Source organism: Betta splendens, chromosome 15 (genome assembly GCF_900634795.4).
Source record: "Betta splendens chromosome 15, fBetSpl5.4, whole genome shotgun sequence".
Classification (NCBI taxonomy): domain Eukaryota; kingdom Metazoa; phylum Chordata; class Actinopteri; order Anabantiformes; family Osphronemidae; genus Betta; species Betta splendens.
This window is the reverse complement of record NC_040895.2, coordinates 7,278,464-7,299,808: the sequence shown is the minus strand read 5'-3', so window position 1 is coordinate 7,299,808 and position 21,345 is coordinate 7,278,464. Positions and strand designations below refer to the sequence as shown.

At 48.4% G+C, this 21,345-nt stretch overlaps 4 protein-coding genes across 7 annotated transcripts; 3 read left to right on the top strand and 1 right to left on the bottom strand.

The window, feature by feature from the left end:
• Window positions 1–65: 65 nt before the first annotated feature.
• On the top strand, window positions 66–2,858 carry LOC114842130 (probable E3 ubiquitin-protein ligase TRIML1). 3 transcript variants are annotated; one of them, XM_041067576.2, is made up of 5 exons: window positions 66–742; window positions 849–1,082; window positions 1,191–1,213; window positions 1,297–1,439; window positions 1,515–2,858. In XM_041067576.2, the coding sequence occupies exons 2-5, from the start codon at window positions 858–860 to the stop codon at window positions 2,084–2,086; spliced, it is 963 nt and encodes a 320-aa protein (XP_040923510.1). In that variant the 5' UTR covers window positions 66–742; window positions 849–857; the 3' UTR covers window positions 2,087–2,858. The 3 variants fall into 3 exon arrangements, with proteins under 3 accessions (XP_040923510.1, XP_028983507.1, XP_028983508.1); XM_029127674.3 differs by having other exon boundaries at window positions 1,167–1,213; XM_029127675.3 differs by having other exon boundaries at window positions 66–1,082; window positions 1,167–1,213.
• A 130-nt stretch (window positions 2,859–2,988) lies between these two features.
• On the top strand, window positions 2,989–6,698 carry habp2 (hyaluronan binding protein 2). The gene is made up of 13 exons (XM_029127670.3): window positions 2,989–3,138; window positions 3,246–3,444; window positions 3,548–3,628; window positions 3,697–3,807; window positions 3,909–4,025; window positions 4,113–4,223; window positions 4,306–4,477; window positions 4,556–4,653; window positions 4,729–5,068; window positions 5,141–5,283; window positions 5,379–5,513; window positions 5,601–5,746; window positions 5,826–6,698. Exons 1-13 carry the CDS (start codon window positions 3,079–3,081, stop codon window positions 5,991–5,993), a joined length of 1,881 nt encoding a protein of 626 aa, XP_028983503.1. The 5' UTR covers window positions 2,989–3,078; the 3' UTR covers window positions 5,994–6,698.
• Window positions 6,699–6,706: 8 nt separating this feature from the next.
• On the bottom strand, window positions 6,707–11,341 carry LOC114841870 (E3 ubiquitin-protein ligase Midline-1-like). Its single transcript, XM_029127067.3, has 4 exons — window positions 8,016–11,341; window positions 7,851–7,946; window positions 7,405–7,762; window positions 6,707–7,308 (listed from the first exon to the last, which is right to left on the bottom strand). The coding sequence occupies exons 1-4, from the start codon at window positions 8,658–8,660 to the stop codon at window positions 6,707–6,709; spliced, it is 1,701 nt and encodes a 566-aa protein (XP_028982900.1). The 5' UTR covers window positions 8,661–11,341.
• Window positions 11,342–11,506: 165 nt separating this feature from the next.
• LOC114842166 (uncharacterized) lies at window positions 11,507–15,041 on the top strand. Of its 2 annotated transcripts, none has more exons than XR_008692641.1 (4): window positions 11,507–11,783; window positions 13,623–13,748; window positions 13,886–13,923; window positions 14,515–15,041. XR_008692641.1 is itself a non-coding variant. In XM_055502718.1 (4 exons), exons 1-4 carry the CDS (start codon window positions 11,705–11,707, stop codon window positions 14,751–14,753), a joined length of 468 nt encoding a protein of 155 aa, XP_055358693.1. In that variant the 5' UTR covers window positions 11,573–11,704; the 3' UTR covers window positions 14,754–15,041. The 2 variants fall into 2 exon arrangements, 1 of the variants encoding a protein (XP_055358693.1); XM_055502718.1 differs by having other exon boundaries at window positions 11,573–11,783; window positions 13,637–13,748.
• The last annotated feature ends 6,304 nt before the right edge of the window (window positions 15,042–21,345 follow it).

Sequence of the window (21,345 nt, the reverse complement as noted above, 5' to 3'; positions counted from 1 at the left end):
ATCAATAAACACACTGGGTCAGTAAACAAGGTGAGAGGTAGTACATGGACCTGTTGACTTTTATTGAACCAATCACACACTGGAGTTTTTTGACCTTCTATACAAACACAGATCTGTTCTGGCTCCTGAGATCACTAACTTTTAAATAAGTCATAAATTCAACTTCTTTTGATTTTGTGTCTTGAAAAACCGTAGTTATATTCAAACTAATTCCAAGTAAAACATACATATACGTGTTAGATTAATAAAATCTTTGTTTCAATTTTGTTAGGCCTTGTGAGTACACCCTAAAAAACAAGATATGTCGAAATCTTGTTTTCTGTTGTTCGTCAAACTGATGCATACAAGTGCAAGAGAGAAGAAAAGGATTTAGCAACTGTAGCAAGACATGTACAAATACAGTTACAATACTAAATACTGAAAGAGTACTTTTTACTGAGTCTCTCATTACAGATTAGAGACTTACTGTATAGTAACTCTGGCTAAAGTGGGCTCTCACTAATAATTTAACCTCCCACTTTACATATCGGATACTTGCCTTTGGGATCACATCTGTGCATAGTGCCAGGCCAGTGGCTCAGTGGCAGCATATAAAAAAGACATCATCCAAACATATAAGTTGTCATATGTACAACCCTTTGTGCAGGAGACACTAGAACAACACCAAGAGTGTCTGAAGAAGCAAAGGGAAGCAGTGAAATATAGACTGAAGAAACTGGCAGCACGGCAATCACAAATCACAGTAAGTTAGGACCAGAAACATGAAAACATCATTATAACACAAATAATCCTGATCCTATAACAGGACACCTGTGAAGTAAACAGATTCATGCTTATGGCTGACGTAGAAAAAGTCCATGGTGATCAGGGAGAACGTTCTCAGAAAATACCAGGAGATCCAGGCTGTCCTCGACGAGGACCTCAGGATCACTCTGTCCCATCTGGAGATGGAGGAGCGTGCTGCTGTGTTGGCTCTGGATGGGATGATGGAGAAGACCTGCTCTCTGATCCAGGAGATTGAGCAGGACCAGGCCAGACTCACGGCGGCGCTGGACCAGACCGAGACAGATCCTGATACAATGGTGATTAAACTGATCAGCAGCGAAGCCCACGAGTCATTCTCTGTTGTAACTACGTGTCGTGTGATGCGATTTCCTTCTCCTCAGTCTTTCTTCTCGTACTCTGAGCAGCCGGACGTGCAGACGACAGACAGGTATGGATGTCAATGAGCAGCTGAAAAGCAGGCTTTCACATGAAACAGTGGCAGCTGATTGCGGGCGTGCTCTGCTCCTCCAGGGTTGTGGATCTGCTGAACCGGACGGACCCGAGCAGCGTCCGTCTGGACGAGGCCAAAACTGAACAGATGCTCAGTCTCACCAACAACATGCTAGTCCTCATCCGCGCACAAACCCCTATAATGAGGAAACTCATCCAGAGCTGTCAGTTCAAACCTTATTCCTTCCAAATGTGTAACTATATCTTGATCTATAAATGAATGACTGTGTTGTCTTCAGACTCCAGTGAGGTGAGGTTGGATCCAGACACGGCTCACCCAAAGCTGATCATCTCCTCCCAGGGAGACAGCGCCGCCTACACAGACACCTGGCAGCAGCTGCCCGACCTCCCCGGACGCTTCGACACCACCCTCAATGTCCTCAGCTTGCAGGGCTTCAGCTTCGGCCGCCATTACTGGGAGATTGACGTGACTGGGAAGACGTACTGGGAGCTGGGCGTCACCTATCCGAGCATTCCTCGCAGGGGCACCACTGAGAGCTGCTGGCTGGGCCGCGGGGAGGAGTCGTGGTGCGTGGAGTTCTTCGACGGGGAGTACACGGCCTGGCACGCAGCGGTGCCGCACCAGCTGCCGTTCACCAGGCGCTTCTCTCGGATCGGGGTGCTGTGCAGCTTCCCTGTGGGACTGGTGACGTTTCTTGAGGCAGACGACATGACTCCGCTGTTCTGTCACTGTGCGGTGACCTTCTCAGACGCTCTGCATCTGGCCCTGTGTCCTGGTCATGACCACAATGGCCTCAACTCGAGGCCTGTTGTAATCTGTAATACTTCAGCTCCTACTTCTCTTCCCTGATTAGTAGGCTCGCAGTGCTTTCTAATAAGGAAAGTCATTACCAATGGATTTAAATAAGAAAAGGCCGTCACAGAGATGCCTGTTGCTCTGTGAGGTTGGACAAATAAAACAGAGACCAACCGAAGGCTAAAAATAACCAGTCAGGTTTTTAGGTCAGATACATTTTGATCAGACCGTCTTGTGGCAACAGTGTCCAGCTAGTATGGCCCAGTGAGAATATCAACAGATCTAAACAGAATTATATAATACAATGCTGTGCATTTTAGTAGATTTCCCCAAATTAATGTTATTGCTTTACAGAATATGGTTTCCATTCCCACAGCACAACTACATCCAGACTGATCCAAAACGTGCCAGGTTGCAAATGTTTGTCTTCTTTATTTTGTTTTATGGTGCAAAAACTTTGTAATCATTTTCAATCAGTGATCATTAGAAAGTGGTTCGCTCCTAATACTGAGTTAATTAAAATAAATAAAATAAATTAAATGTATTTCTCTGTGGCACAGTGTTTTTACACCCAGTTTGAGTCAGAACTTTCAGATTAAGCCATATTAACAGTGGTTTACTGATGTTGAATAAGTGAATTGGGAGCACAAGGTGGTGTATCCTGAGATGCACTGAGTGTGTGAATCCAAAGTCTGCAGTCAAACAAACATTTGACTCTTAGCATATTTGCTTTCTGAGCCTCCATGTTGCATCTGAATGAATGTTTAGCCCATTTTACCCAAATGAATCTATGCGAATTATTAGTGTGAAACTCAAATATGGTGATTGTGCAGCGTTTGCTTTTTGCTCATTTAACGTGTTTTCATTGTTATAACGCTTAATAAAAGCAACCCAAAAGCTCAGTTAAAGTCAACAGGACTGACACAACGCCGTGACCGGCTGCCAGACCCTGATGATTCAAAGGTTAGTTTGCTTGCACAGATGTTTAAAGTGTGAGCCCTCTGCCAGACAAGCGCATTCTCCTTTTACTCCCCTGGACGTCCATCATGGACCTGAAGCTGCTCTTCTGCTGCTTCCTCTTTGCAGCGCTGCTCACACCTGCTCACGTACGTATGGACAGTTTACTGGCGCTGGACCCACATTGTACGATTCAAATGTGCATCAAGTGTTTCATTAGAGCGAGTTTTCACTGTCAGTGACTGTTTCAATTCAGCTGAAAGACGAAAAGGACAAAAGAAGAAACCACGAGCAGCGCGATCACGGACATCACAGTGAGGAGCGTCATCGTGGTGAGGAGCACCGTGATGGCGTGCGTCATGATGGGTCCCGTGATCATGAGAATCGGGACGTAAAGAAACACATAAAAGGAAAACTTACCAGATCCAGAGGACGATTCAAAGACATAGTGGAAGGTGAGTGCTTCTTTAAACCACACTGAATCAAGTGAAGCTGCAGTGCTTAATGAAATCAACATGGACTTTCCCCCCACACATCAAATGTCCCATGTTGTTTTAGACATCTTCTTCAAGATTGTAGACAAAATACCTGATGACGATGAGGAAGATGACTGGCTTTCTGAACTTCAAGAGCTCACAGGTACGATAGATACTTTCATACCAACCTTTGAAGATTGTGCCTCGCTCCTAATGCTTCTCATTTACCAGGCCGGTGCAGCCAGAACCCTTGTCTCAACAACGGGGTGTGTAAGGAAAAAGGCAAGAGGCGATTTAAGTGCGACTGCCCCAAACCATTCCAAGGAAAGAGATGTGAAAAAGGTCTGGACTCGAAGCGCATCTTATCGTGGTGTGCTTTATACCTCCTCAGTGTATAGTGAACCAGCATGAATCGTAATAAGACTCCTCTGTTGTCGCCTCAGGTCCACAGATCTGTAAGGTAGGTCTGTGCGGCCGAGGAGAATGCGTGCTCACCTCAGCTCCCCCGTTTTACCAGTGCAAGTGCAAGGCGCCCTTCCAGCCTCCAGACTGCAAGACCTGTACGCCTCCTTTTCCAAAGTAACACAGACCACTTCTTTCCCTTTTTCCCCCCTGAACTCACACAAAGTGCTGTTTTCCCTCCAAAGTTTCCGTGTGCGAACCGAACCCGTGCAGGAATGGTGGAAATTGCATTAAAGACGGTAACGACTTCGACTGCGAGTGCCCTCAAGGCTACAGCGGACGCTTCTGCCTTGTCGGTAAAGGCCTCGCCTCTCGTGACGGTTCAGCCTGTGCAGGTTCTCCTGCTGTAGTGCTGACAAGCCGCTGTGTTCTTCGCAGGCCCTAACGACTGCTACGTGGACAACGGCCAGTCGTACCGCGGCAACGTGAGCGAGACGGACGATGGGGACGAGTGCCTCCACTGGAACTCCCACTTCGTCCTGGCCAACGGAATTAACCCCTTCACAGCCTACCAGGACAAAGACGGACTCGGCCCTCACAACTTTTGCAGGTTCGAGAGATAATTATGTGTCTTCAAACTACTTTTTGACGTCTGCAACGGAGTCTTTGAGCAAAGGGTGTCGTGCAGAAACCCGGATGGGGACACGAGGCCCTGGTGCTTCTACAGAAGGGGTCGCAAGTTGCGGTGGGACTACTGTGACGTGACCAAGTGTCCTGAGCCCACAGGTCAGCTTTAAAGGCACCGGACACGTTAGGATTTGGAAAAAAAACTGTTGCAACATGATCTGTATGTGTTTTCAGGACCGACTGCTGCTCCTCAGCCCACCTCTGCCAAGCCCCCGCCGACAACGCAGGCAACTACTACCACGAAGGCCCCGACTAAGGCGCCCATTCACACGCCGCCCCCTGGACCCCCCGTCCCCAGCGCCACCCCTCCACCCCAGCAGTTTTCCGTTTGTGGGAAGCCTCAGCCCAAACGGGCCATCACTCGCATCTTCGGGGGCCTGAAGGTCACGGCCGGGACGCTGCCCTGGCAGGTGTCTCTGCAGGTGAGGCCAAAGAACAGCAATCAAGCCTTCAAGCACATCTGCGGAGGGGTTCTCATCGCCAGCTGCTGGGTGCTGACGGCTGGACACTGCATGTAAGGGCGGCACAGGCAAAACACGGCTGATTGTGGAAGGAACAGGTTTGAATTGTGTTTGTGTTTGAACAGTTTGCCCAACAGGGACATGCAGGTGGTTATGGGAGATCTGTCACTCAATATGACAGAGGGAACAGAGCAGACCTTGCCGGTTGAAAACGTTATTTTACACGAAAATTTCAGGGAGACTCCAACAGCTGTTTACAATGACATAGGTAATTCATAATAAACGTGAAGATAAATGGCTGAATTCATATCAAATGAATTCATTATGATTCATTTTTGATTTTGTTATGCTGCCTCTCCAAAGCTCTGCTGAGGCTCCAAGGGACTGCTGGGGTTTGTGCCACTGAGACGCAGTTCGTGAAGGCAGCGTGCCTTCCTGATGCCCCGCTGCCTGATGGGATGGAGTGCACCATTTCCGGATGGGGAGTCACAGAGCAAGGTCCCTTTTATTGCATGCTCATCAATAACAATGCATAAAAATGATGCAATGACAATCCGCATTTGCCATTGCATCCTATGTCTGCAGAACAGTACGGAGCCAATCACTTGCTGAAAGCCGAAGTGCTGCTGATCAACCAGGAGAAGTGCTCTGAACCTGCGATCTACGGCCCGGTCTTGGACACCACCATGTTCTGCGCTGGCCACCTGCAAGGAGGGGCAGATTCCTGTCAGGTGGGTAGAGAGAACGTAGATGACTGACGTGAAGCGGGTTCTGTTGTGCGGATCGGCTGGACGTTGGCTCTTGTTTCAGGGTGACTCCGGGGGCCCGCTGACCTGCAATGAGAACAGGACCCATGTGGTTTATGGCCTGGTGAGTTGGGGAGATGAGTGCGGGAGGGCCAACAAGCCTGGAGTCTACACACGTGTCACTCATTTCCTGAACTGGATCAAGTCAAAGATTCAAACTGCGTCTCCTTGAGAAGCGCGTTTGTCCTGCACAGTCTACAGCAATACAATATTAAAAGTAGCTTTAGGAGAAAAGTGTTATATTTCCTGATTACTTAAATCTATTGCTGGTGTAAGATGAAGGTAGGAAAATATCTTTCAACAAATATCATGTGTATCCTCATCAAAGTAAAGGGGCCTAATGCTTCAATGTTCTAGAGCAGCGTAGAAAAAAGACAACGTGACTGTTATTTGACCTCGACGGGTGTTTGTGTTCATCTCAGCCACTGACATGTGAGACTAAAGGCTCCATGGTCTGGTGAGCCAAGGGGACAGTTACACAAAAGACAAGCCAGCAGTTTACTCACGGGCCGTTTCACTCCCGGACCACAGCAAGTCAAACATGGGAGCTGCTCAGCCACTGAACCAGCAGCCGGACTTTACCACTGAACCTAAGTGTTTAAGGCAGAACTAAGGAGACAGTGGTGAAATATTTGCTGCACATTCCGCTAAAAAAAGTGAAATAGAAAAATGAAAATATTACTTTCTTGCTTGAAGGTTCTGTATTAGAAATCCAAACTGGAGGCTCACAGTAATACAGTGTATAATATACAGTATTTTAGGAAGCTCTGAAGAAAGTCCAGTCTCTTTATTTTCAGTAGATCTTTCCTCTATGAAATTCACAGAACATGAGCATAAATTGAATAAACATGAAACAAGTAAATTGTTCAAGACTGTTCACTACGTTTAGTCTTTGTCTCTTTGATATGCGTTAGTATTTGAATCCCAAAGGTCCTTGATCGAAAACAAGGTGAGAGGCTGCTTATTCAGCCCGTTCACATCAATGCATGGGTTCAGCATGGGGAACAGACTGTCAGTGCACAGCACAGAGAAGGCGTGAAGCAGCGTCATAGCATCGGCGTCATAGAAGGACAGCGCCCCCTTCTGGAGATCTGCCAGTACGCCCAGCTTCCTGACTCTCTTCTCCACAGACAGCGGCGTCTCCTGGGTGTCGTGGCATGCCATGTACCGCCCGTCTGCATGGTAAATGCACCAGGATGTGCCGTTCACACCCAAGCTGGAAGAACTCTGGCTTGGAGCGTCTGTTCTGTGGTTGGGCCCAGTGGTCACACCTACTAGCCAGTAAGGTTTGTCCTGGACGATGACCTCCCAGTAGTGCTGGCCGGTGGTGAAGCAGTCCTGGGCCAGGACGCTGTACTGGGAATCGCACGGCCGGGTGCCGGGACCTTCGCCGGCAGGTTGTCGTCTCCAGCACACTTGTTTCCCGTCCTCGGATATTTCCACCTTCGGGTGAGCTGTCTCGGAATCCAGAGCGGGGCAGCATAGATCTGCAAATGCAAATCTACATTCAGTGCACAGGTACAGGACCAGTACTGACTGCGATGGACTTCATTACGTGGCAAAGTGTTGAACGATATACTAACACGACCACATTCGTGGAAAGTGCGGCGACAGAGACACAGTGAGATCATCCACCAGCCTCTCTACCGTTCTCAGCTTCTCGAGGTCACACAGATTCCTCTCTACTTCCTGTAGTGGCGTTGAGTCCAATGGGTCACTGAGCTCATTGGTTTCCTGGAGCAGCGATTTGCTGGAAGCTCTGAGGTCGTCTATGTCTCTGATGTGGGCCTCCGTGACGCTCCTCTGGGCCTCCAGCCACTCGGTCGTGTTTAGCTCCTCTGCGTCGATGATCTGCATCATCAGACGCTCGTCGGCATCCAGCACCACCCGGATCCGGCTGTACTTGTCCGAGATTCTCTCCCTGAAATCGGCAGCGGACGCCTGAGCGGAAAAATGAACCAGTCGTTGTATATGAAAGGGTCTTTGCTTATTTGTTGTATGAAGAGGAGGCGTTCGACATGGATCATACCACAGTTTGTGCATAGAGTGACTCTAAGTCTTTGATGGCATGTTCTGCTTTACTTCTTCTCTCCAACAACTGGTTCATAGTAGTTTCTAACGTTCTCTAAACACAGAGCATATAGAGAATGAATATCCTGACAGAAAATAAAAGACAACTTGTACTAATATTCACCTTAAAGTTTGCACAGGCTTCACTGAGCTGCCAGGCTTTATGGTTCTTGTGCGGCCCAACCAGGACGCACAAGCAGCACACCGGTGCCCGTTCCTCCATACAGAAAAGCTTGAGCTCATCCCGATGCTCCCTGCACTTCAGGGACAGCGGGTCCCGCGTCACCTCCACCACCGTGTGCTTCCTCAGGGCAGACCTCTGCTGGTGCAGCAGGGCGTGGGCCTGGCACAGCGAGGCATCGCAGGTCAGACAGGTCTCCACAGCCTCCGACGGCGCCGCGATGCAGTGGTCACAGTAGACGGTGGATGCTGATCTGGCGCCGCCGCCCGGAGCTGCTGCTTGGAGCTCCGCAGCCTGTGTCTTGTTAGAGTCGCACTCCTTGACTTTGGTCTGGAGGCTGGTGTTTATCTCCAGAGTGAGGTCAGAGGGCAGGAGAATCTGACACTCCGGACAGAAGGAAAGGCCCGCCTCAGACCCGTCTCCCTCCCAGACAGCCCGGATGCAGGTGAGACAGAAGTGATGTCCGCATGGGAGAGTTACTGGGTCTGTGAAGAGATCCTGGCAGGCGGGACACTTCAACGTTTCCTCAACAGTCGCCATGGCTCTGCTCGCACCCGAGTGCTCTGTGCTGCTGGCCGTCCTGCTCATAAATGTTTCACAGCCCTCTCATGGCGGGCACACACCACTCATGTGGCTCAGTGTCAAATGACTAAACAAAGGGTGATCTGCTCCAGTAAGAATGCCTTTATTAGTCCCACAGCGGAGAAATGTGTGTGTGTATACATATATATATAAATAAATATATAGATTGTGAAATTTCACAGCTTAATATTTGACAGTGGGATGGGAATTGCGTTTTTTATTTTATTTTACCACAGTCTAATTTTCATGTAAAAACTCAATGATTTCAATAAATGTACTGACATGACAGATGAGTCACATGAGTTCAAGTAGTAATAATTAGAGGGTGAAATGGCAAAAATGTTGGAAACTAAACCTATACAAACAGCTTGTGTAGTTGCATAAGTAACAGCAGCTCAAGTAGAGAAGCCTCATTTCATGCCTTGAAACCGTACTTCAGACGACGTCCAGAGCGTTCTGCTCGTTTTGTGGTGGAAGTGATGTCATTGCTCCTCTTGTCCAGGAGGAGGCAGTGTTGTACCAACAAACAGCGAAGGATTTAATAGAAATTAGCTAATACAAATACTGTACAGAAGCAGCTGTAAGATGATCAAACATCAACTGTAGTGTGCGTCATCACCAGCTGTTAGTGGATCAGTGTAAATGGTGTAAAAAGACTGGGTCCCGCTGTATTACTCAGGCTGCACTACAGCGTCTATTCACAGGCGCGATCCCACTACTGAGCGGCACGGGGGCTTTGACCTGCTCCGTTACCGACCTGGGCCGATGCACCCCTCCTTAAGCGACCTGGTGGTCCCGGGCTCCCCCAGAAGCACCATATCGATACCGAACTTAGTGCGGACACCTGATCGACATAGTCCGCTGCAGCTCAGAGCTCCTGAGCTCAAACGATCCGCCAGCCTCAGCCTCCCGGTAGCTTGGATTACAGGCACGCGCCACCGCACCCGGCGAAGGAGCGGGTAATTCATGGCGAGTTTGGATTTTACGGGAGTGACGTCATCAAAAGGCGGTTGGATCGGGATTTTCTTTTTATTCAGAATATTGTCTAAAAGAAGTGAACACCGTCGTAAATACAGTGGGATGAGAATTGCATTTTTTCTGGTGTTTTAAAAATGTTACCGGTGTTTAGTCTTAAGTATGTAAAAACACATGTTTGATTTCAATAAATGAACTAAAACGACTAATGTGATGAGGGAGACAGTTGATATTTAGAGGGTAAAATGGCAAAATTACACAACAAGAGCGTTCTGCTCGTTTTGTGGTTGAAGTGATGTCATTGCTCCTCTTGTCCAGGAGGAGGCAGTGTTGTACCAACAAACAGCGAAGGATTTAATAGAAACGAGCCGATACGAACCCAGAAAAGAAGTAGTTCTTCAATGATCAAACATCAACTGTAGCGTGTGACGTCACAGCTGTTCAGCTGATCAGTGTAAATGGTGTAAAAAGACTGGGTCCCGCTGTATTACTCAGGCTGCACTACAGCGTCTATTCACAGGCGCGATCCCACTACTGAGCGGCACGGGGGCTTTGACCTGCTCCGTTACCGACCTGGGCCGATGCACCCTTCCTTAGGCGACCTGGTGGTCCCGGGCTCCCCCAGAAGCACCATATCGATACCAAACTTAGTGCGGACACCCGATCGACATAGTCCGCTGCAGCTCAGAGCTCCTGAGCTCAAACGATCCGCCAGCCTCAGCCTCCCAGTAGCTTGGATTACAGGCACGCGCCACCGCACCCGGCGAAGGAGCGGGTAATTAATGGCGGGTTTGGGTTTTACGGGAGTGACGTCATCAAAAGGCGGTTGGAGCGGGGTTTTCTTTTTTTTATTCAGAAAATTCTCTAAATGACGTGAACACGGTGGTGGAAATGTGATTTGTTGAAATTTGACCAATAACAACAAGTCAATAGATGAAAACAAACAAGTCAGTGAGGAAAAATAGAAAAATATAAATAGGCACAAAACAAATAAATAAAAAAGATACACGTGAGGCAAACACATTCATGAATAAAGAACTGTTGTACTGTTGTTAACTGTTAAATATTAATATTTATAATAACGTTATGGCGTGTGCATAAATACACTCATATATTTACTCCTACTGTATGCACAGATATTGTAACACATGATCACATAAAACTTAATAGCTATCATAATCAAACATTATTCATAGTGATAACAATAAATAATAGCAGTTACTGGTGTTGTGTGTCGCACTATAAGGTTAGTAAAGCTGTACTATAACATTGTTCACCATGACCAGATGAGACAGACGTTGGTACGTGAACAATGCCACTTGAGGAAGCCAGGGTGATGAGAGGAGCCCAGCCGCTACACCCAGTCAAACGAGTGGAGGGCAGAAACCTAGGAGCCAGGGAGACTACATACCTTCAGTTTCAGGAGGCCAGGCGTTGCGACGCGAGTCACTCACACAGAACCCCCCAGGCAGAACCACAGCAGCCACAGAGATGGCACCCGAGGTCAGGGCCATGCAGCCCAGCTTGAATGTGAGAGTGTGGAACTAGAGTGAATTAAAAGTGGGGGAGATTTTGACGGCTTGCTGACAGTGTGTCTCCTGGACAGCGTCCCCCTGTGCTAGATGTCTATTGTGCAGTTAAAACTGAGTGGTGATCCTTTGCACCAGGACTGGTGGGTGACAGGGCTGCCACAGCTGGCCCCCACCTCCAGAAGCCGATAGAGCTAAAACAGGAAAATAAGCTAATTTCATCAGTGACGAAAACATACAAGCTATTTTATTAAAGCATCACTTATTATTTTGAATGTTTGGTAAAGTAATGAGGTCAGTTTCTACATTTTAGATTTCTGGGGTCATAACATAAAAAGTAAGATGAACATTTGGAGAAACGCTATTTACCTGTTCATTGAACTTCAACTTCAACATAAATAAAGATTCAGGCAACAGGTTAAAGTGGGTCCAGTTTCTTTGCTCCTGCAGAACAAAAAGCTCTGATGAGCCAAATGTTACTGATGCTCATGTGAGACCATTTCAACATGTGCAGATACAGTTAATCAATGGTCATGTGCTGTAACCATGGCGACATGGAACTCACTCCCTCTAACAGGAGAAAGATCTAGAGAGTTCTATACCAAAACAACTGCGATAGAGAGAGGTAGGACATTGTATTTTGTGATCACTTGAACCAAACTGTTTAGGAAGAATGTATTTACATTCCCTGTGTGTTTCTGTCAAGTTTTATACTAGTTTTACAAATTTTTTATATTAGTTTTACAAATTTGTAATCACCATCAAAGTAAGATTAGCATAAATGTGAGTGTAACTAAATCATACATGCTCTAATTGTCTGAGTGAAAGGATACCACATGGTTTCACAGTGTGTGGTAACAGTAAAACATTTAAGGGCAGAAAATTGAATAATCCTTTAAAGTTGGCAGCATTAGCATCGCTCTATGCTATGTTTTGCTTAAGCTAAACGCCCATTAGCATTAGCATGCTAGCTAAAAAAACTGCTGATGTCATTCATCAGCTGCTAAAACACCACCTATCTAAAGTGTAAGTAGATTATAGATGCTCACATTTTCTGAGTAAAAGGTAACAATGTGACACATTTTAATGGAGAAAATTGAAGAATGTTTTAAAGTTGGCAGCATTAGCATCACTCAACGATATGTGATCTGCTTATGCTAAATGGCATTAGTGTTTAGCATGCTAGCTGGAAGCAGCTAATAGCATTAGCCTGCTAGCTGGAAGCTGCCAGTAGCTGGTAACTGCCGGTGGCATTCATCAGCTGCTGAAACATCATTTATTTTGTCCCACACTCACCTCTCAGATCTCCCCCCTCAGAGGATAATTATCTACTGAACTGCTTGCAGCCTCTATATCTCTGGCAGATTTGTGTTCATTACAGTCCAGCGAATATAGTCCAGTAAAGCGTTTCGGTCCAAAACGTGAAAAAAAGTTATTTGAAAACTGCAAGTTTGTCTGCTCCAACTCCTGAGGGAAAAATATTTTTTCTCTTCTATGAGTAATAACTCGCTACAGAAAAAAACTAAATTAATCCAGCAAATTCAAGATGGATGCTATGTCCCTTATGCTTTGTTTGAACTTGAGAATGCTGGAAAAGGCTGAAGTATAGCATCGCATCTGCCAGGAGTAGACAATCAGGGTCAGTTCCCTGAGACCTCCCCTCCCCCACTCGCAGACTCATAGTATTACCCTATGAAATATTATCCCAGATTGTTACATATAAGCTTTTAGGTTACACTGAATGCTAATTAAGCCTTATAGGGTCGCCTTACAACATGTAAGCTTTCATTTGAGCCTTCCAAACCTCTAGTTCCTCCCCACCAGTCACCAGGGGAGACATTTACTTGCTTGATATTTGCTAGGCAAGGGTTTATCAGAATTTTATTTCAAGTTTATGTCTCTGTTATTTTGCTTCACTATACCTGTAGCAAATTCAGTTGCTTTCTTGCAAAACTAAGCTCAAAACCAAGCTTAATAATGTAGCCCTTACCATTTAGGAATTACAACCATTTTTATTTGAGTATGCCTAATCAGGTCCTAATGCACAACATGCACAAAATGGGGCTTGGAGATTAACACAAAATGAATCTGAACTGAATCTGATCCATCATCTGAAACAGGTGCTGATGATTAAACAAGAAAGAATGTCTGACAGTTTGCCCCGTCACTTCTTCAGCTTTTCCTCCTTGTCCAATAGAGGAGAGCATCCTCTTGTCACCTGATGACGACTTCAGTCTTTAGATTTCAAATGTCCAAACACAGTCACAGGCAGTGAATTCCATGTGTAGAAAATACTAGTCGGACAGGAAGTATTTCTAGTGACACCCTATTGTTATATGTTTCCAGTTTGTCTTCTGAGTTCAGGTTCAGGGTCCTTGTTTATTAATATTAAATCAGTCTTTGTGTTGAACAGTCTTAAGTATATAAATGTTAATAGAAGCTTTAATGAATAATGCAACAAAAGGTTAATCTCCTCAGAGGGAAGTGACTGCAGGTCTCAGGATGGCAGCCTCAGCCCGGCCAAGTCAATAAATAGAGAGAGAGAGCGTGTCATGACCATCAATGTGCAAAAGACCTCCAAAGAATGCAAGTAACACAATAAACTAATGCATGACTAATGCATGACATTAGAATGTCATAGACTGTAGGAGGCAGTTTGGTACACTGACTGGCGCGTGGCACAGGTCTTAAAGTCTTAAAACTACGGCTTCAATCTCCATTAGGCAGGCGGCCATTGTGCTTCCTGGTAGTTGTAGTCCTAAGGGGTGAGTACTTTATTTTATTACTTTTTAAAAGATTTTCATTTACCTAAGGTTGTTTTTTTCAAATGCTCAAATCCAAGAAAAATTCAAAAATACTAAAAATAAAATAAATTAATTAAGAAACTATATTTCTGTCTATGGGGCCATTAACAATTTAGGATTATAAATACATATTGAAGTAGCTTGACGCTTGAAAAGAAAACTAATTTGTGGGAACATTTCTGTTTTGTTTCTGTTCAATCAATATTAATACATAGTTTATCTTCTGTGTTATTTGAAATTAAAACAAATATTTAGTAGTACTTTTGAGAAGCATGACGTGGGGGATGGGGATGAATTTTTTTACTGTTTGTGTACGTCAAGCCAGAACCTCTGAACTGTATCACAAAAATTAGATGGTTGGTATCGTCGATGCTATGTTGAAGTCTGAATAATACTTTAGGAGGATAGATATTGTTCGTAATTGTAAAATGTTTTTCTCTAGTTTATTGGGGAAGAGGGTGTTTCATACAGTATACATAGATGTTATTCTAATAATTGTGTTTTTAGCAAATTTATGATATATAATAATTTTATTTTTATTTTGTTTTACAGAAGGACAGCGGTACTGTAAGTTTGTAACAAGGTGTAGCGACATGGAGGAGAAAGATAGAAAGAAGGAAAAGAAAGAAGAGGCAAGAGAAATGAAGAAAGGGAAGATGAAAGAAGAAAAGGAAAAGAAGAACAGACGAAAACAGGAAGAAAAGGAAAGACTTAAGAAAGAAAAAAAAGAACTCCCAAGAAGAGAAAAGGAAAGAAAGAAGAGTGAAAAGGAAGAAGAAAGAAGAAGATGACACAGAAACAACCAATTTTACCAATCCTCATCACTAAAACCATCACGATTTCCCCCTCCACCGCCACCTCTATTCCCCCCTTCTCCCCCGCCGTCATTCGAACCCTCCTGATCATAAAGAAACAACAAGAAAATGAGAGAGAAAGAAAGAAGAAAGAAGAAGATGAAAGGGAACGGAAGAAGAAAGAAGAAGATGATCAAACGGAAAGACTTTAAAAACTGAAAATTCAACACATAGACAGGATGTCAAAGAAATAAAACAAAAAATTAAAAAACTTACACACCCTCATCCCCTATCCCACTCCTTTTGGCTTATCGCATCAGGGTCCGCCACAGCTAATGATTTGGATTATTAATTTGGTGAGATCTTGCACCGGGTGCCCCTCCTGACGCGACACCAAAACCTAGGCGTCAGGAATGCAAAGCACTAACCATTGCACCAAACAGCCAGGGCAATGAAGTTAAGAGATGAGCAATAGAGGGATAGTAGTAAGATAAAAGGAGGCGAAACACAATGAATACACGAAGATCATACTGCAGACAAGAAAATTCCATATAAGGATAAAACACTTGATTGATTTGCATAAGTAAAGGCATATAGCATCATGAACTGTTTAACCCTAAGACTGGTGACCTTTTTACGGCCTTTCCAGCTTACTCAAAATAAGTCAGCAGGCCAAAACCACTTCCTGTTTCTGTGTCTGTGTGCAGGGTGCAGTTTCAGCAAAGTATAACATGTTCCTGTTTCTGACAGGATTAAAACATTGAACACATATATCCTTCATAATGACAATGTCACGTCCGGGCTTGTCACCCGCCCTTCACACTGAAAGGACTTCCTGTTTTATTTTGTATACTTCCTGTTTCTCTGTTCAGTCCCCGGATCACTCAGCACACCTGTTAGCAGTTAACTAATCAACACCGGTATATAGCATTCACCCCTCACAGACTCCAGTTGCCAGATTGTTGCGTGAGATCACCACTTTCCAGCGTTCCTAGTTTAGCCCTGTTGTGTACCGTGTTTCTTATTCTGACCTCTGACTCTGAGCCTGCCTGATCCTTGTCTGCCTTGTTTGTTGCTACTGCCTGTTACCGACCTTGCCTGCCCGACCACGATTCAACGCCTGACGTTTGGTATTGTACTCACCTCCCGTATCTGATCTGTGCCTGCTCCTGACTACGTCTCTGCTTGATCTTATTTAACCTGCTTGACCTCCTGTGTATGACCCTGCCTGGATTTGACTCTGCATATTGGAATAAACGACACTCTTTAACACCAGAAAACCTCGTATTGTGCTGTGCATGTGGGTCCGTCATCTACGCCGTCCTGACAGAACAATCTGGCCAGAAATGGACCCAGCCAGCATCGAGAACCTCCGCGCTGCGCTCGCCGCCCAGGAGCAACGGCTCAGCGAGCAGGAGGAAAGGACCAACTCCGCGCTCCAGAATCTGGCGGAGTGCGCCCGCCGTCAGGAGAACGCAGTGGCGGGACTCGTGGAGGCGGTGGGCCGCCTCGCGTCAGGAAACTCCGATGGCACCGCGCCGATCCAGGTTTCAGCGACCGCAGCGGCAAGTGCACCCGCGGCGACTCCGCCGACTCTCCCTCCGGCACCCGACGCACGCCTCGGTGCGCCAACCCGTTTTCCCGGTGAGTCGGGCGACTGCCGGGCATTTCTCACACAATGTGAGATCCACTATGAACTACACGCTCCCGCGTTTCCCACCGAGAGAGCTAAGGTGGCGTACGCGGTTTCGCACCTGACCGGGGAAGCGGAGGCACGGACATTTCGCCAATAAATGCCCGCTAAAAGACCTGGCTCACCACGAGGACGGAGGATCGTGGTGAGCCAAACCATGTTTGGTAGCGCCTCCGCCCGTTCACTGCCTACGGTCACGCTCTCGTCCAGCTCTCATTCTCTCCAGCAGGCGGTCCTCATCGATTCAGGGGCCGATGCCAGCCTGATGGACGCCAGGTTGGTGGAGAGGATGGGCGTCGCCATCTCCCCGCTCGCGGCGCCGGTGGAAACCACAGCACTGGACGGCCGCAAACTATGGAAGGTGACCCACCACACAGAGGCCGTCACCATGAAGTTCGCAGACGGCCACACGGAACGCATCCATTTCTTGGTGGTGGAGGCATGCTACCACCCGGTGGTGTTGGGCCATACGTGGTTGTGCCGGCACAACCCCAGGCTGGACTGGAGAAGCGAGGAGGTAAGGGAGTGGGATATGGACTGTAAGAGCACTTGTTTTCAGCCCTTGGTGAAGACGGAGGAGCCACCGCCCGGGACTGGTCAGGAAAAAGTGGATCTGACCGGAGTGCCGGCCTGCTACCATGACCTCGCCGCGGTATTCAGCAAGTCCAAGGCCATGTCCCTGCCACCCCACAGGACCCACGACTGTGCCATAAACCTACGGCCCGGTTCCAACCCCCCCAAGGGGAGACTATTCCAGCTGGCTCCAGCCGAAAGACAGGCGATGAAGGAGTATCTGGACTCAGCGTTGGCTACGGGCATCATCCGGCCATCTTCCTCTCCAGCGGGGGCCGGGTTTTTCTTCCTGGGAAAGAAGGATGGCACACTCTGACCATGTATTGACTATCGAGGCCTCAACGGCATTACCATTCGGGACTCGTACCCTCTTCCCCTCCTCCACTCTGCGTTTGAGCTACTGTCGGGAGCCAAGTGGTTCACAAAATTGGATCTACGAAACGCATATCACTTGGTTCGCATCAGAGAAGGGGACGAGTGGAAGACGGCATTCAACACCCCGAACGGCCACTATGAGTACCTGGTGATGCCGTTCGGCCTCACCAACGCCCCCGCCGTCTTCCAGTCATTTGTTAACGAAGTATTGGGCCAAATGATTAACAGATTTGCATTTGTGTATCTTGACGACATCTTGATTTTTTCTAGTACTGAGGAGGAACACCAGAGTCACGTCCGCCAGGTCCTAAAGAAACTTTTGGAACATCGGCTCTTCGTAAAAGCCGAGAAGTGTGAGTTTCACGTCAGCACCGTGTCATTTCTGGGTTTCATCGTGTCACAGGGCCGGATCCAAATGGACCCGGCTAAAACCAAGGCGGTAGAAGATTGGCCGACGCCCCAATGTCGGAGGGACGTGCAGCGCTTCCTCGGGTTTGCCAACTTCTACCGCCGCTTCATCCGGCGGTTCAGCAGTATCGTAGCCCCCCTGCACAGACTCACCTCTCTGAAGGCTCCGTTCCAGTGGTCGGAAGAAGCAGAGTCGGCCTTCCAGCACCTTAAACAGAGTTTCACCACCGCTCCCGTGCTTCGCATGCCGGATCCAGAGTGCCAGTTCGTGGTGGAGGTCGACGCCTCGGATTCGGGGGTAGGAGCGGTGCTCTCCCAGCGCGATCCAGCCGGAGGTAGGCTACATCCCTGTGCATTCATGTCCCGCAAATTATCTCCCGCGGAACGAAACTATGATATCGGGAACCGGGAGCTGCTAGCTGTTAAGACAGCGCTGGAGGAGTGGAGGCACTGGCTGGAGGGAGCGGCGCAGCCTTTCTTGGTCTACACCGACCACAAAAACTTAGAATACATAAAGACCGCAAAGAGGCTGAACTCCCGCCAGGCCCGCTGGGCGCTGTTCTTCAGCCGCTTCCATTTCCACCTGTCATACCGCCCAGGCTCGAAGAACACGAAACCGGACGCTCTCTCCCGGCTCCATGACCATCTAGACGTCCCGGTGGAACCGGAGCACATCCTACCGGCAGGGTGCCTGGTGGGGGCAGTTACGTGGCCGGTGGAGAGACGGGTCCAGGAGGCGGGTCCAGGGCCTTCCCAGACCTCCTGCATGTCCACCCAACCGTCTGTTTGTTCCCCCAGGTCTTAGAGGGGAGGTGATCCATTGGGCCCACGCGTCTGCCATCAGCTGCCACCCCGGGGCACCCCGCACCGCGTTCAGGGTGGGCAAACGGTTCTGGTGACCCTCTATGAAATCGGACGTCCGGGAGTACGTGGCCGGATGTCCCACATGCTCGATGCATAAACCGTCCCACCAGCGACCCTCCGGCCTCCTGCGACCGTTGCCCGTCCCACATCGGCCGTGGTCGCACGTGGCGCTGGATTTCGTCACCGGGTTACCACCCTCGGCAGGTAACCGGGTCGTCATGACCGTGGTGGACCGTTGCTCTAAGTGCGCGCATTTCATTCCTCTGCCCAGACTCCCCTCAGCCAGGCAGACGGCCCAAGCCATGCTGGACCATGTCTTCCGCCTACATGGATTTCCGCAGGACATTGTGTCGGACCGTGGACCCCAGTTCGTGTCCCGTTTCTGGAGGGAGTTCTGCGCACTTCTGGGGGCAGAGGTCAGCCTCTCCTCTGGATACCACCCGGAGACCAACGGCCAGACGGAGAGGGTCAACCAACAGTTGGAGGTGGGACTACGATTGTTGGCATCGAAGAGTCCCGGGACGTGGTCCCGGAAGTTGATATGGGTCGAGTTCGCCCACAACACCCTGCCTTGCGCCTCCACGGGTTTGACACCTTTCCAGTGTGCTTATGGCTTCCAGCCCCCTATGTTTCCGTTCCTAGAAAAGGAGGTCCACGTCCCCTCGGCCCATGCCTTGTTACGGCGGTGCTGACAGACGTGGCTCAGAGCCCGGAGGACGATGCTCCAGGCCCAGGCCCGCTACAAGGAGGCAGCAGACCGCAAGAGGTCCCCAGGACCCACGTATGAAGTAGGCGACCAGGTCTGGCTGTCCACGAAGGACCTGCGGCTCCCGGGATCTCCACGTAAGTTGACTCCACGGTTCATCGGTCCGTACAGTATCGCCCAAGTGATTAACCCCGTGGCCGTGAGACTCTCGTTGCCCAGGTCCATGAAAGTGCACCCTACCTTCCACGTCAGCCGGCTCAAGCCCCACCGCTCCTGTCCTCTGGTCCCTCCTTCCCAGCCTCCACCGCCGCCCCGGGTGGTGGACGGCCACCCGGTCTACTCGGTGCGGGACCTTCTCGACTGCAGGCGCCGGGGCCGCGGGTTCCAATACCTGGTCGACTGGGAAGGCTACGGGGCGGACGAGAGGTCCTGGGTTCCGGCCCGAGACATCCTGCACCGCTCGCTCATCCGGGACTTCCATCAGGCGCATCCGGAGGCTCCCGCCCCGGACGGGCTCCGCCGGGATGCCGAGGCGGCGACGGGGACAGCGCCAGGATCCGGTCCCTCCTCCTGATCCACCCTCCACCCGCCCTGGTCGGGGGGGGGGGCTCCCCGTGGGCGCCGTGGTAGACGCCCTGGGGGGGGGGTACTGTCACGTCCGGGCTTGTCACCCGCCCTTCACACTGAAAGGACTTCCTGTTTTATTTTGTATACTTCCTGTTTCTCTGTTCAGTCCCCGGATCACTCAGCACACCTGTTAGCAGTTAACTAATCAACACCGGTATATAGCATTCACCCCTCACAGACTCCAGTTGCCAGATTGTTGCGTGAGATCACCACTTTCCAGCGTTCCTAGTTTAGCCCTGTTGTGTACCGTGTTTCTTATTCTGACCTCTGACTCTGAGCCTGCCTGATCCTTGTCTGCCTTGTTTGTTGCTACTGCCTGTTACCGACCTTGCCTGCCCGACCACGATTCAACGCCTGACGTTTGGTATTGTACTCACCTCCCGTATCTGATCTGTGCCTGCTCCTGACTACGTCTCTGCTTGATCTTATTTAACCTGCTTGACCTCCTGTGTATGACCCTGCCTGGATTTGACTCTGCATATTGGAATAAACGACACTCTTTAACACCAGAAAACCTCGTATTGTGCTGTGCATGTGGGTCCGTCATCTACGCCGTCCTGACAGACAATAAGTAACAAACGATAAATCAACCTTGTGAGTGACGTAACATCATAATAACAAATCATAAATCAGTCAGTAAATCATATTTACTCTAACATTGGCCAGGTTGGGAAGGCTGGTTCGCCTGTGACGGGTAAGATCCCACCTAAAAACCGGAGGCACAGTCATGATAACCTGAGAGGCTGCTACACCAAGACTGCATCCCCCCAGCCTCCCCCATTAGAGTGGAAGTGTTGTGTGTGTGGTAGTGTTGGGTGTCATCAGGATGTTGCCATGTGCATTTATACTGGAAACCTTTATTTAGAATAAGGCTGCTCCTAAGTTAAAATTGAATTTACTGAACTAAGATAAGAATTTTTCAGTTTAATAAATGTTATTTCTTAAAGTTATCTCAAGGCACTTTACAAAGGTCAAGGACATTACACAACTAAACCTAACACATAAAGCTTTTAATTGTAGGCAGAAGGGCTGAAATTTCTGGAATGACTTACTGCTGCCTCACAGTAAAGATGTGGGTTCGATTCCCAGGTGGCCCAGGTGCTTTTCTCTGAGGAGTTTGCATGTTCTTCTCATATCACCGTGTTTCCTCCCACAGTCTAAAGACTCTAGTGATAGTTAGTCCCTCTTGGCCTGTGTATGTGGTTCTGTGATGGACTGGCGACCTGTCCTGGGTAATTGCTGCCTTTCACCCAGATACACACATAGAAAGATACATTATTCAATTCACCCAGTCCAGCAGAACCACAGCCTTAGGACAAATGACAGCTGCGACTGGTTTCAGT

Bases quoted from the DNA above. Each gene is read 5' to 3' on its own strand.
- LOC114842130 (XM_029127674.3), top strand. From the start codon at position 858: ATGGTGATCAGGGAGAACGTTCTCAGAAAATACCAGGAGATCCAGGCT. The intron at 1,083-1,166 runs GTGATTAAACTG...CCTTCTCCTCAG, and splicing joins AGACAGATCCTGATACAATG to TCTTTCTTCTCGTACTCTGA. The intron at 1,440-1,514 runs GTCAGTTCAAAC...TGTTGTCTTCAG, and splicing joins GAGGAAACTCATCCAGAGCT to ACTCCAGTGAGGTGAGGTTG.
- LOC114841870 (XM_029127067.3), bottom strand. From the start codon at position 8,660: ATGAGCAGGACGGCCAGCAGCACAGAGCACTCGGGTGCGAGCAGAGCC. The intron at 7,763-7,850 runs GTATGATCCATG...TTTTCCGCTCAG, and splicing joins CACTCTATGCACAAACTGTG to GCGTCCGCTGCCGATTTCAG. The intron at 7,309-7,404 runs GTTAGTATATCG...TTGCATTTGCAG, and splicing joins CTTTCCACGAATGTGGTCGT to ATCTATGCTGCCCCGCTCTG.
- LOC114842166 (XM_055502718.1), top strand. From the start codon at position 11,705: ATGGCGACATGGAACTCACTCCCTCTAACAGGAGAAAGATCTAGAGAG. The intron at 13,749-13,885 runs GTAACACAATAA...TCCATTAGGCAG, and splicing joins AAGACCTCCAAAGAATGCAA to GCGGCCATTGTGCTTCCTGG. The intron at 13,924-14,514 runs GTGAGTACTTTA...TTTGTTTTACAG, and splicing joins GGTAGTTGTAGTCCTAAGGG to AAGGACAGCGGTACTGTAAG.
- habp2 (XM_029127670.3), top strand. From the start codon at position 3,079: ATGGACCTGAAGCTGCTCTTCTGCTGCTTCCTCTTTGCAGCGCTGCTC. The intron at 3,445-3,547 runs GTGAGTGCTTCT...ATGTTGTTTTAG, and splicing joins ATTCAAAGACATAGTGGAAG to ACATCTTCTTCAAGATTGTA. The intron at 3,808-3,908 runs GTCTGGACTCGA...TTGTCGCCTCAG, and splicing joins AGGAAAGAGATGTGAAAAAG to GTCCACAGATCTGTAAGGTA.